A 14233-nucleotide genomic window follows, 5' to 3' on the forward strand; every position below is an offset into this window, starting at 1 on the left:
TTCAATAACAAAGCTGAAATAAAAAATCAGGACTTTGACTCCCAATTAAGATCTCAGAGAAAGGTGACCATACCTACTGATTTTGCGTAGTTCAAAATCCTGGGCAGAACTCTATATAGCTGGATGTTTTAACCATAACCAAGAGCTTTAGAGGTCCAAGGTGACCTTACCACTAAATTCAAAATCCTAATTCTACCTTTAGCCAAAAATTAGAGTTATGTTGGGCTTTGGAGTCTGGTCTGGGACCAATTCCACAATAATTTATTACCCTCCTTCACTAGAGATAATTAGAAATATTCAAAGAACAGGAAAGGGGGGAGCATCTCATGGGATGTCTGGAAATTATCCAAAGCTTCTGGTGTTGAAGAGCTGGGGTGAGGCGCTCTCATTTCTAACAGTCTGTGGGTTTGGCAGGTAACACTAGACTTAATCTAAGCTGGCTGGCTGGGGTGCTGAAGGGTAGTCTCTGGTACACAAGGGAAAGCAGGAAGGAGGATCAAGGCTTAGAACGAAGCAAAGAGGGTCAGGTTTCTCCCTGTCTCCCTTGCCTCCTCCAGAGGGTCTGGACTTTGCTGCAAGTCAGGGTTGAAGCCTGTTCCAGGACAATGCAAAAGTGTCTGTGTGGATTTTATGGAGTTCATGTCCCAGCTCACAGCCTACTCTCAGGGTGACCAGACCCAGCTGTGGACAAAAAACAACAAACAAACAAAAAATCGAGGAAGGTCTGATATTTCAGGGTTATTTAGAATAACATTTTCTTTTTCAAAATAAGGCTTGAGGACTTCTGATCTGGCTGGAAACTGGTCTGGATGTTTATTTTCCTCATTGTCTCTGGAAAAAAAGGGTGGGTGATTCAGACATCTGCCTCCGCCTCTGGGCTGGGGCCTGGGTCAGTCTTCACTCTGATCCTCGCTCCTCAAGGGACCTGTGTCAGTCTGTGGGGGAAGCTGCCTACCACCTCCCACGTTTGCTCTAAGCTTCCCACAAAGGTTCCCCAGAGGAGTGAGAGATCTGAACTCAGTTTAAAAAGGCAAAATACAAAAGGTAGGGGAGGGAACAAGGCAGGAAAAGGTCCTCCCAGAAATGAGAAGAGAGACAGGGTGAGGTCTCCAAGAAAGGCTTCTTCCCTCCCCAGCTTCGTCTACTCCCAGCTTTTCCCTCTAACCCCTGCTTCTCCCTTGGCACCACTCCCTGTGTGAGGGGGAAGGACCAAGGTCACCAGAAGGCATCTGAGTGGACTGCCTGACTCCATCACAGCCCTCCCTGCTGTAAGGAGTCCAGCTGGAATAAGGGGGCTTGACCTTTCAGGCACTAATCATTCTCCCTGGAGAGGAAGGAGCTGTTTGAAGACCCTGATAATATTCTTCCACTGGAGGTTGAAGACTTTCCCAAAAGCATATTGATGGGTATCATTTCATCTCAGAGGGAACCAGGAGTTAAAATAATTCTGCTGTTGGGTTACTGGGGAAACTCACGGATTACTAGAAGTTTATGGCCCCTGCACAAGGATAACATGCAAATTTGTGAAGCATTTCCATATTTTATGGGGCTTCCCTAGTGGCTCACACAGTAAAGGAACTGCCTGCAATGCAGGAGACCTGGGTTCGATCCCTGGGTTGGGAAGATCCCCTGGAGAAGGAAATGGCAACCCACTCCAGTATTCTTGCCTGAAGAATTCCATGGACAGAGGAGCCTGGCAGGCTACAGTCCGTGGGATCACAAAGAGTTGGACACAACTGAGCGATTAACACTTTCACTTTTCAAATATTTACAAAATACTTAAAGGGGGGCAGTCTCACCCCAAATTTTAGTAGGGACAGATAAAGAACAGTTGGCTGGAAGGTCATCTTTCCATAGAGTTAGTCATGCAACTGTCGTGAAATTCCTGCTAGGGAGTTTAAGAAGGGAAAAAGCTACAATAAGAGACAGGATATGGAGGAGGCTCTGGCCTTATTTCAAAATCTTCAAGAGTTGCAAATGGGGGTCTGGTGATCTAAACTCCCTGAGCTTTTAGTTCACAGTAGTTTGTTGGCTACTTTGAGATGGATCATGTTGTCTTGCTAATTTAGCCCTTTGAGATTAATATTAGTGCACAGATAGCACTTTGTATATGTAAAGCTCTCAGTGATATATCAACTTCTTGCTTCTCTTCCTTGCTGGCTATTTTGTGATTTACAAACAGCCACAATAAACAGGTCTGCGAGGCCAATATCACTGATGAACATAGATGCAAAAATGCTCAACAAAATACTAGCCATCTGTATCCACCAATACATCATAAAGATCATAAACCATGATCAACTGGGATTCATCCCAGGTATGCAAGGATTTTTCAACATATGCAAACCAATCATTGTGATATACCACATTAACAAATTCAAGAATAAAAATCATATGATCATCTCAACAGACGCAGAAAAAGCTTCTGACAAAATTTAGCACCCATTTATGATATAAACTCTCCAGAAAGTGGACATAAAGGGTACATACCTCAACATAATAAAGGCCATATATGACAAACATCAATAACCTCAGATATGCAGATGACACCACCCTTGTGGCAGAAAGTGAAGAGGAACTAAAAAGCCTCTTGATGAAAGTGAAAGTGGAGAGTGAAGAAGTTGGTTTAAAGCTCAACATTCAGAAAATGAAGATCATGGCATCCGGTCCCATCACTTCATGGGAAATAGATGGGGAAACAGTGGAAACAGTGTCAGACTTTATTTTTGGGGGCTCCAAAATCACTGCAGATGGTGACTGCAGCCATGAAATTAAAAGACGCTTACTCCTTGGAAGAAAAGTTATGACCAACCTAGGTAGCATATTCAAAAGCAGAGACATTACATTGCCTACAAAGGTCCGTCTAGTCAAGGCTATGGTTTTTCCAGTGGTCATGTATGGATGTGAGAGTTGGACTGTGAAGAGAGCTGAGTGCTGAAGAATTGATGCTTTTGAACTGTGGTGTTGGAGAAGACTCTTGAGAGTCCCTTGGACTGCAAGGAGATCCAGCCAGTCCATTGTGAAGGAGATCAGCCCTGGTTGTTCTTTGGAAGGAATGATGGTAAAGCTGAAACTCCAGTATTTTGGCCACCTCATGTGAAGAGTTGACTCATTGGAAAAGACTCTGATGCTGGGAGGGATTGAGGGGCAGGAGGAAAGGGGGATGACAGAGGATGAGATGGCTGGATGGCATCACCGACTCGATGGACATGAGTTTGAGTGAACTCCGGGAGATGGTGATGGACAGCGAGGCCTGGCGTGCTGCAATTCATGGGGTCGCAAAGAGTCGGACACGACTGAGCAACTGAACTGAACTGAACTGATGATAAACCTATAGCTAACATAATACTCAATGGTGAAAAGCTGAAAGTTTTCCCTCTAAGATCACTAATAAGACAAGGATGCCCACTTTTACCACTTCTATTCAGCATAGTTTTGGAAGACCTAGATATAGCAATCAGAAAAGAAAAAGAAGTAAAGGGAATCCAAATTGGAAAAAAAGTTAAACTGCCACTGTTTGCAGATGACATAATATTATACATAGAAGATCCTAAAGATGTACTATAAAACTACTAGAACCCATCAATGAACTTGGTGAAGTTGCAGGTTACAAAATTAATATACAGAAATCTATTGCATTTCTATACACTAACAACAAAAAACACTAACAACAAAAAATATGAAAGAGAAATTCAAGAAACAAATCCATTTACCATCACATAAAAAAAAAAAAAAAAACAAACCTAGGAATAAACCTACTTAAGGAGGCAAAAGACCTGTACTCCAAAAACTATAAGATGCTAATGAAAGAAATTGAAGAAGACATAAACAGATGGAAAGATATACCATGTTCACGGATTAGAAGAATCACTATTGCCAAAATGACAATACTACCCAAGGCAATGTATAGATTCAACGGAATCCCTATCAAATTGCTAATGGCATTTTTCACAGAACTAGAACAAAAAAATCTCAGAATCTGTAATGGGGACACCAAGGAAGTCGAATAGCCAAAGCATTCTCAAAAAAGAAAAACTGAGCTGGACAAATCAGGCTCCCTGACTTCAGACTATACTAGAAAGCCACAGTCATCAAAACAGTATGGTACCAGCAAAAAATATAAATCAATGGAATGGGACAGAAAACCTAGAAATAAGCTCATGCACCTATGGTACAGTAATTTATGACAAAGGATGTAAGACTACTCAATGCTGGAAAGACAGTCTCTTCAACATTTGGTGCTGGGAAAACTGATAGCCACATGTAAAAAAAATGAAATTAGATCATTCTTTAACTCCATACACAAAAATAAGATCAAAATGGATTAAAGACCTAAATGTGAAACCCAACACTATAAAATACCTAGAGGAAAACATAGGCAGAACATTCTCTGACATAAATCACAATAACATCTCAATCCATCTCCCAGAAAAATGGAAATAAACAAAACTAAACAAATGGGACCTACTTAAGCTCAAAAGCTTCGGCACAGCAAAGAAAACAATAAACAAAATGAAAAGACAATCCAAAGACTGGGAGAAAATATTTGCAAATGATGTGACTGATAAGGGATTAGTCTCCAAAATTTACAAACAGGTTATGACCCTTAACAGTATCAAAACAAACAACCCACTCCAAAAAATGGGCAGAAGATGTGAATAGACATTTCTCCAAAGAGGACATACTAATGGTCAATGGGCACAAGAAAAAGATGTTAAACTTTGCTAGTAATTTGAGAAATGTAAATTAAAACTACAATGAAATGCCACCTCATACCTGTCAGAATGGCTATCCTCAAAAAACTCCACAAACAACAAATGCCGGAGAGGGCGTGGAGAGTAGGGAATCCTCTTACACTGTTGATGGGAATGCAAACTGGAATAGCCACTAGAGAGAACAGTATAGATGTTCTTTAAAAAACTAAAAATCGAGCTACCGTAGGACCCTGCTATCTCACTCCTGAGCATATATCTGGAGAAAACCATGATCTGAAAGATTACACGCACCCCACTGTTCACCGCCACACTGTTTACAACAGCCAAGACACGGGAGCAACCCACATGTCCGTCGACAGAGGAATGGACAAAGAAGCTGAGGCACATATATACAATGCACTGTTACTCAGCCATTACAAAGAATGAAATGATGCTATTTGCTGAAACATGGATGGACCTAGAGATTGTCATACTGAGTGAAGTCAGTCAGACAGAAAACGAAAAATATCATATATTCCTTACTGTGGAGTCTAAAAACAAATGACACAAAATAACTTACAAAACAGAAAGAGACTCAGAAAACCAACTTATGGTTGATGGGGAGGAGAAGGGATAGTTAGGGACTTTGGGAAGATCATGTACAGACTGCTATATTTAAAATGGATAACCAATGGGGGCCTACTGTATAGCACATGGAACGCCGCTTAATGTTATGTACCAGTCTGGATGGGAGGGGCTTTGGAGGAGAATGGATACATGTATCTATAAGGCTGAGACCCTTTGTGTTCACTTGAAACTATCACAACATTGTTAATTGGCCATACCTCAATACAAAACAAAAAGTTTAAAGTTTGATTTAAAAAAACAGGTCTGTGAAAAGGGATTCGGACCAATGAAAAGGAATCAGAGCACACAGTCCTAGGATGGAGTTAAAGCTCTTAAGAGTCTGGACCTGGCAACACTGCTTCTTTGGGAGCGTCAGTGCCTTTAAACCTCAGCTTCCTTACTTGTGCAACAGGGATCACGCTAGCGGCCCTGCCGCTCTTGTGTCTTTATGCTCAAAGGAGACTGTGTGTAAGTGTCTCTATAGACTGTACAGTTCTCTAAAAACAACAGGGACTTAAACCATATCCTGTTCATCTTGACCTTCAGATATAAAAATTGTCACATTCACCAAAAGCACTACATGGAAAGCAGAGAAACAAGCAGCTGCCATTCACACTGCACACCTATGCCCTTCCCCAGCTTCCCCCCAACCCCTCGGTGAGGGAGCGTCATCTCCACATTACAGATGGTAACACCTCCGAGAGACACTTATTCAACGTCTAGAGCACATACGTAGTGGCAGCCAGTGTGCCTTTCAGAGCGCATGTGAGAGTGAGGGGCTGTGCAGGCCCTGCACTGGCCATGGGATTAGAGGAAGGCGGGGACCACCGGGGACGAGAAGCTCTTGGCTTAGAGGATTCAAAGGGCTGGGGGCCTTCCAAGCAGTCGATGGCTCCTGAGCCCATGAATAATTCATCCAAGCTCTGCACTGGGAGCTGGTTCTTTTTGTGTGTGGTACATCTGGTCAGGGACAGCTGCCCATGACGGAGCCACAAACGTGAGGTCTTGGCTCTGCCTGCTCGTAAACACAGCTCAGAGCAGCTTTCTGCTCCCTGCTCGGGGGACTGAAGGCTGTTTTGATTCCCAGAGAAGGCAGGGTTCTTACTGTTGCTTGTGCATGCGTGTACACACACACGCACACAAACACCCGCCCCCCCCCCCCACCCCAACAAACAAAAAGCCAACTCCACCTATATGACCTGAAATCCTGATATTCATTCTTGGAATTGTTTTTCCTTCCTGAGCGTCGTTCTTGGTTTCCTGTCAGGAGGCTGTTTCCCCCACCCTTGGGTCGATATTCAGACTCTGTGTCACTCTTGGTTTGGTCTTGTTACTAGGCAGGTTTTATCCTAAGCATTTTTGGCTGAAATATGTGAGGAATTGGAGAGTTGTAGCAGAAAGAAGAAGCTGGGGGTGGCAAGAAGGATTAAAAAAAGACTCCATCTGCCACAGAACTCCTTCCAGCTGAAAGTGAAAAACACAAGTTTTTTTTTTTTTTAAATGACAGGTCCCATCACAACTCTTAAAAAAAAAAGAAACAAGGAATATGTACTTGGAGGAGGCTCTGTATGGGAAGGAATTTCTACAGGACCAACAGCAAGTGAGGGTATGGACTGCACAGGTCTTGGGGACACCTCTGCATAGAAACCAATGTGAATCCTCCATTGGGAAATATGAAACTTGAGGGCCTGCCAGTGGTCTAAGGTCTGTGCTGATAAGTTCATCGAGAAACAGAACTGGTGGATGAAAAGATTTTCTCTGTTTGAAGAAAGGAGACTAAGACCTCAATCAAGTGACTTCTTCACATCATCCCAGAGTTGGGATGTGAACTCAGGCACACCCCTCACCCACCCACCACAGACTCACCAATAGAGACTGATGGCTGGATTAAAGCTCTACAAGTTACTAAATTCCTGGAATAGTCCAGCCCAAGGATTTCAGCAATATGGACCGGTAAGGAGGGAAACCTGAGACAGCTGCAGGACCCCCGAGGAAGGGGTCAAGGAGTGCTTTCAACCTAATATGTGGTATCCACAGGGGCGAAAACAACAGGGCTTGGTTCTGGCTGATGTTCGCATTCCAGGAGGGCCGGGGCAAAGAGACGGCATGTGAGAATGCAGAGTCAGACTCGGGTTAGACTAGAATCCCAGCTCCATCATTTTCTAGCTGTGACTGTGAGTCAAGATCATTGCTACCTCAAAGGATTACTGTGCATTTCGAGTAAGAATGTATTTTACACACCCTATTTTACAAAGGGTAGATGCTCAATACACAGCTCCTATTATTTCCTTTTGTGGTCACTGAGGGTTACCTGTGAGTACAGGATGCATCCCACACGAGGCAGGTGAGCAAGCCCCAGCAACAGGAGAGTGGCGCTGTACTTAGGAGGAAGCTTGGCTTCCCTGGTGGCTCAGAGGTTAAAGCGTCTGCCTGCAATGCAGGAGACCTGGGTTCGATCCCTGGGTTGGGAAGATCCCCTGGAGAAGGAAATGGCAACCCACTCCAGTATTCTTGCCTGGAGAATCCCATGGACAGAGGAGCCTGGTACGCTACAGTCCACAGGGTCACAAAGAGTCGGACATGACTGAGCGACTTCACTTTCACTTTCACTTAGGCAGATGAGGGCTGCAGAGTCTGTCTGAACCCAGCCAATGCATGGGTATGACAGACAAGAGCTTTAGTCCTAGAGTGTTAGGCATGGAAAAAAAAATAGCACTGAGTTTTTTTTTTTTTGAAAGAAATGGAAACACAGTTGATTAAATGAAATAAAGCACTTTAGCAAAAGTAGGTAGTCAAATGTTAACTTCCTTCTTGCTTTTCCTCATATCCTGATTCTAAAAGAAACACTGACTTAGATGATTAATCTTCCTCTCCTTACCTAAGGGTTTTATAGATAAGATACACTTTTAGGAAAAGCTTCTAAGTTAAAACAAAACCTATTATGTGGCTGAATCTTGTTACATACCAGATTCTACCAGAGGAAGAAAGGCCCATTTGGTTTCATCAGAAAGATCTCACAAAGAATCCTAAACCTCTATCCTAGATAACTAATATTCTTGCTCTGACAATTAACCCACTAGATATCTATTAAATAATCCCTTATAAAAGAAGTTAAAAGTTAAAGGGAATATATTGTCTAACAGACAAAGCTGTTGAAAAATACTGACTTGCTTACTTGTTGCCTCCTTAATATTCTCCCTCTTTTCCTTCCCTCACTGAGCTGGTGGTGTGTGGGCTGGTGCCTCCATCCATGGTGATGCTTCTATTATAGAACTTCCTTGGGACTGTCTGGTTATGTCTGTTCCCTCCACTAGACTATGAGGTCCAAGTGCTGGAACTCTACTGTTCATCTTCATAGTCTGTAGCCTCAGTGGTTATGACAGGGACTGTCACGGAATAAGTCTTCCATAAAGATCTGCTGAGCGAATGAACAATGTATGAATGAACAAATGAATATTCCTACCAAAAGAAAGTAAGCCCAGATGATGCAGTTCTACATATTTGAATTTGAATCATACTTAAATTCTATATAGTAAAAGTAGGGATTCAGACAGTAACTGTTTTTAAAATACATGATTTAAAAACAAGATATTTGCACCAGGAATAAATTTTGCTACATTTTAAGGATAAATTTTTTTTTTTGTAGGGACACCTCTAATCCCACAAGAGAATAGTTCAAAGTAACTTTCTTTCTGGTTCCTCCCCAACCCCATTATACATATTTCCTAAAATCTGATGTATTCCTTGGACTTACTTCTCACATTTATGAAAGCTTTGAGACTAGAGGGTCTCTGGATTTTTTCTCCTGCTTTTTAAAAACCTCTTCCTTATTTTCTTCCCTTTTTTTTTTTTTTTGCATAAGCATTTTATTCCTCCATCAAAAATAAAATGAAAAACAAAATCCATAAAAGCTATAATAACAAAGATTTGGTCAGGTGGAACCAAAAATTCCACCCAGGAAGCAAAAATTATACCAAAGGATTTAAGAGTAAAATGGGGCTTCATAATCCTTCCTCAAGGAAGATCACAGAAGTCCTAGGGAAGGACATCTAGTCCAGGCACAATCAGTTACATAATTTGCAGAGCCCAGTGCCAAGTGGCAAAAGCCCTTTGCTCAAAAATTAAGAACTTCAACACAAATAAATGTAAAGATAACTTGTGCTCATGGATTTTAAGAATCTGCATTGTTAAAATGTCTATACCACCCAAAACCATTTACAGATTCAGTGCAATCCTCATCAAGATTCCAATGACATTTTTTTTTTACAAAAATAGAAAAAAACAATTCCAAAATTCATATGGAACCACAAATCACCCCAGATAGACAAAGCAATGTGGAGAAAGAACAAAACTGGAGGGGTCACACTTCCAGATGTCAAAGTATATTATAAAGCTATAGTAATCAAAACAGCATGGTACTGGCATATTAATAAAAAAACAGACACACAGACAAGTGGAACAGAATAAAAAGCCCCAGTATATGGTCAATATTTCATAAAGGAGCCAAGAATACTCAAAGGAGAAGAGTCTCTTCAGTAAATGGTATTGGGAAAACCAGATATTTACATGCAAAAAAAAATTAAAACCCAATCTCACATTATGCACAAAAATTAACTTGAAATGCATTAGACTTAAATGTAAGAGCTGAAACTATAAACATTCTAATAGAAAACACAGAAGAAAAGTTCTTTGACATTGGTCTTGGCAATGATTTTTTTTTTTTTTGATGTGACACCAAAAGCACAAGTAGAAAAGGCAAAAATAAACAAGAGGGACTACATTAAACTACAAAGCTCTGCGGTGAAAGAAACAATCAACAAAATGAAAAAGCAGCCTCAGGAATGGGAGAGAAATACTTGCAAACCTCATATCTGATAAGGCGTTAATACCCAAAATACACAAGGAACTCATATCATTTGACAGCAAACCTGAATAGACCTTTTTCCAAAGAAGATATCTGAATAGTCAACAGGTACAGAAATGCAAATAAAGTCAAAACCACAACGAGATACCATCTCACACCTGTTAAATGGCTAGTATCAAAAAGATTGCGGTAAGTGTGAGCAGAGATATGGGGAAAAGGGAACCCTTGTGGACTGGAGGTGGGAATATAAATTGGTACAGCCACTATGCAAAACAGTATGGAGGCTTTACTCAAAAAATTAAAAGTATAACCATACAACCCAATAGTTCCGGTTCTGGGTATATCACTGAAGGAACTGAAATGACTGTCTGGAAGAGTTATCTGCCCCCTCACGTTCATTTCAGCATCATTTACAGTAGGAGTGACATGAAAACAACCAAAGGTCCACTGAGGAATGAATGGATAATGAAAATGTGACCATATATGTGTGTATATATGTAACACATTATATATATATACACACAATTTTTAAAATTCGTGTATATTTGTTTTATAATGTTTTCTGCTGTACAGTGAATCAACTATCCATAATACACAAATCCACTCTCTTCTAGACTCCAAACCCATATAGGTCACTGCAGAGTCCTGAACAGAGTTCCCTGCGCTATACCGTAGGTTCTTATTATCTTTTATATACAATAGTGGGTAGATGTCAATCTCAGTCTCCAAATTTATTACCCTCCTTTCCTCCACGGTAACCATATGCTTGTTTTCTATATCTGTGAATCAATTTCCATTTTGTAAACAGGTTCATTTGTACCATTTTACATTCCTACCAGCAACATATGAGGTGGGATGCATGAGCAAAGTATGTTTCTTCACATCCTTGCCAACACTGGTCACTGTCCATATTTTGATTACAGTCATCCTAGCAGGTGTGAAGTATTATCTCATTGTGGCTTTGTTTCACATCTCCCTAATGAGTAAGGATGTCCAACATCTTTGCATCTTCTCATGGGCTTACTGGTTATTTGTGTATCTTCCCTGGAATAATGTCTATTCAGATCCTTTACCTACTTTTAAATGAGGTTATTTTGTTGTTGTTGTTACTGAGATGTAATAGTTCTTTTTATATTCTAGATACTAGACCCTTATCAGATATGATTTGGAAATAATTCCTCCCATTCTGTAGGAGGAGTTTCTCAAAACTGTTTTGCAGCCCTAAGTCAGACCTACTGAATCAGTACCCATAAATTAAAAGAGGAAAGTTTTTAGGGTGATTCTGATGACCCACCAGGTTTGTGAACAAATAATCCAGACCAGAGCTTCTCAAATTTTAATGTGCCTACAAATCACCTAGGTATCTTAATACAATTCAGAGGGAGATACAAAATTTCCTTAGCATACCACAGTAATAATGGTTGCAAACATGATCAGCTGATCAATGCTAAAATTAGTGGGCAAAAGTTTAAGCAGAAATGGGGTATTTGCACATCATTAAAGTACTTCCTGCAAAATACTTATTAATTATGAAAGCACAGATAGCAGCTTTACAGCAGAAGAAGGTGTCAGATACCATCTTAACCAAGTGATGAAGGTAACATGACCAGTAATAAGGCATATTGATACCATGTGTCTCCTGATACAACGTGCAGAGAAAGGCAAATTACCACTGTGGTAGTCTCCCCCAACCTCAATCTAATCATGAAAAAACATCATACAAATTCAAACTGAGGGAGATTCTACAAAATATCTAGCCAGTATGCCTTAAAAGTGTCAAGGTCAAAGAAAAACAAGAGAGGCTGAGAAACTGGCATCCCAGATTGGAGGCCCTAGAGGCAGAACCACCGAATCTAATATGCTATCCTGGACTAAATCCTGAACAGAATAAAGATGATGGTGAAAAACAAGTGAAATCCCAATACACTGCAACTAACTGCACTGTACCAATCAACATTTTGACAACTATACTCTGGTTAAGAAAGATGTTAATGATAGGGAAAGCTGGATGAAAGATACATGGGAACTTGCTGTACAATTTCTGCACCTCTTCTTTAAGTTCAACATTATTTCAGAATAAGAAACTTAAAAAAATATGCAGATTCTGATCCTGTAAGTCTGAGCAGAAGTTTTCTGTCTTCCTAACAAGTTCCCAGGAGAGGTTGATGCTGCTCATCCATAAATCCCACTCTGATAGTAACAGTCTAAATCAGTGGTTCTCAAACTTAACCATGCATCAGATCACTTGGCAGGCTGGTTAAAACACCTCCAGAGTTTCTGATTCACTGAGTCTGGGGTGGGGCTTAAGAATCTTCATTTCTAATAGGTTCCCAGATGAGGCTGATGTTGTTGATGTGCTAGAAACAGTTTTTATGTTTTTAAAGGGTTCTAAAAAGTTTAGAAAGCAGGTATAGGAATCAGAGATTGTATGCAGCCTTCAATTATTTACAGAAAATGGATGCTGAGCCCCAGATCCTTGCCACTCAGTGTGAAGCCTTTAAAAGACGGATGCCTAGGTCCCACCCCTGACATTCTTAGCTAACTGATTTGATATGTATCCTTAGCATCAACATTTAAAAAATGTTCCTCTTTAATTCTGATATGTAACCAGGTTTAGGAAACTACTAACTTAGGCTTTCCATCAGCCACACACACAAAAAGAACCCTACTCCTCAATCATCCTGGAGTTGGGGATAAGCCCAAACAAATGTCAAAGAGCATTTCTGCAACTGAAGCCTCACTTTAAAATGTTGAGCTACTCTTTCTGTGAAGGCTAACAAAATCTGAACACAAGTCAGAATTTCCCCCTTCTCGTGTGTCCATTCCCAGGGAAACATAAAGAACAGTGGATTGTACATCAACAGTACCCACAAAGAATCCCACACCTCCCCTTACCAGAAAAGTGGCAAGTGTAACTGTGCAGGTTGTTCTGAAACAGAGGACAGGAGTGGACAGAGGATGGATCAAAGAAGAGAGCAAGGTGCAAGCTGCCCGTGTGTGGGTGACAGGTTAACCAGGCACAGACAGCTAGAGAGCTGAGGGGGGAAAGGGCAGACCTGAGAAACGGGGTGGCACGGAGGTACCTGAAGAAATGCCATCAAGTACTTCGAGCTTCATTATAACCCCAACATACCTGCTTTCCTCGTGAGCAGACTCAGGGCTAGGAGGCCCTCCACTGTGGCCAAGCCCTTCACACTCTTACCCTCTGCCTACTTCTCCCCCACCTCAGAGGACAGCCTTTAGCTAAAGCCCGCTCTGCTGTTCAAGGAGTCTGAAGGCCGTCCCCTGGGCCCCAGGGGCCCAGCCATTGCCAGGAGGCGCCTGGTCCCTGCTGAGAAGCGTCTCGTACCTGTGCTCTCTTCTGCCTGGTTGAAGCCGCAGATCTGGCAGATGCTCTGGACCCACTTATTCATGTCCTCCTCCGTCTCGGCCACCAGGTAGAAGGTGCGCTCGCTGGTCTTGATGTCGAACACGAAACTGTCCTGCAGCTCCTTCTTGTTGAAGGTCAGGCCCGCGTCCACCTGCTCGCAGAAGTTCAGGTTGATGCTGCGCAGGGGCTTCTTGGAGTGATCGTTCTTGTAGTATTCCAGGACGTCGGGGTCACCGCTCATCCGGCCGCTCCGCAGGATAAACCAGCGCTTCTTCCAGGCCTGAACAGGAAGGAGTGAGAGGAGGGGGAAAGTCATGAGTTACTTCAAAGCTTTTCACAAGTCCTCAGATATCACCAGGCTAAGGGTGGGGACTGTTGCACCTGCCGGCCGAGCGTGGCCTCTATCTCCTTTTTGTGTTTCCCCAGAGTTTAAGACGGAGAAGGCAACAGCAACCCACTCCAGTACTCTTGCCTGGAAAATCCCATGGACGGAAGGGCCTGGAAGACTACAGTCCATGGTGTCGCTGGGAGTCGGACACGACTGAGTGACTTCACTTTCACTTTTCACTTTCATGCATTGGAGAAGGAAATGGCAACCCACTCCAGTGTTCTTGCCTGGAGAATCCCAGGGACGGGGAGCCTGGTGGGCTGCCGTCTATGGGGTCACATAGAGTTGGA

At 42.1% G+C, this 14233-nt stretch overlaps 1 protein-coding gene across 5 annotated transcripts in view; it reads right to left on the reverse strand.

Moving 5' to 3' along the window:
* GAB2 (GRB2 associated binding protein 2) overlaps window positions 1-14233 on the reverse strand; it is a 181463-nt gene that overhangs the window by 41446 nt on the left and 125784 nt on the right. For all 5 annotated transcript variants that reach the window (XM_055581424.1, XM_055581423.1, XM_055581422.1 and 2 more), the window contains one exon: window positions 13535-13835. In XM_055581424.1, the coding sequence (XP_055437399.1) occupies window positions 13535-13835 (301 nt within the window). The remainder of the gene's footprint in view (window positions 1-13534; window positions 13836-14233) is intronic.

The sequence above is a fragment of the Bubalus kerabau genome, chromosome 5, assembly GCF_029407905.1.
Source record: "Bubalus kerabau isolate K-KA32 ecotype Philippines breed swamp buffalo chromosome 5, PCC_UOA_SB_1v2, whole genome shotgun sequence".
In the NCBI taxonomy this organism is placed as follows: Eukaryota; Metazoa; Chordata; class Mammalia; order Artiodactyla; family Bovidae; genus Bubalus; species Bubalus kerabau.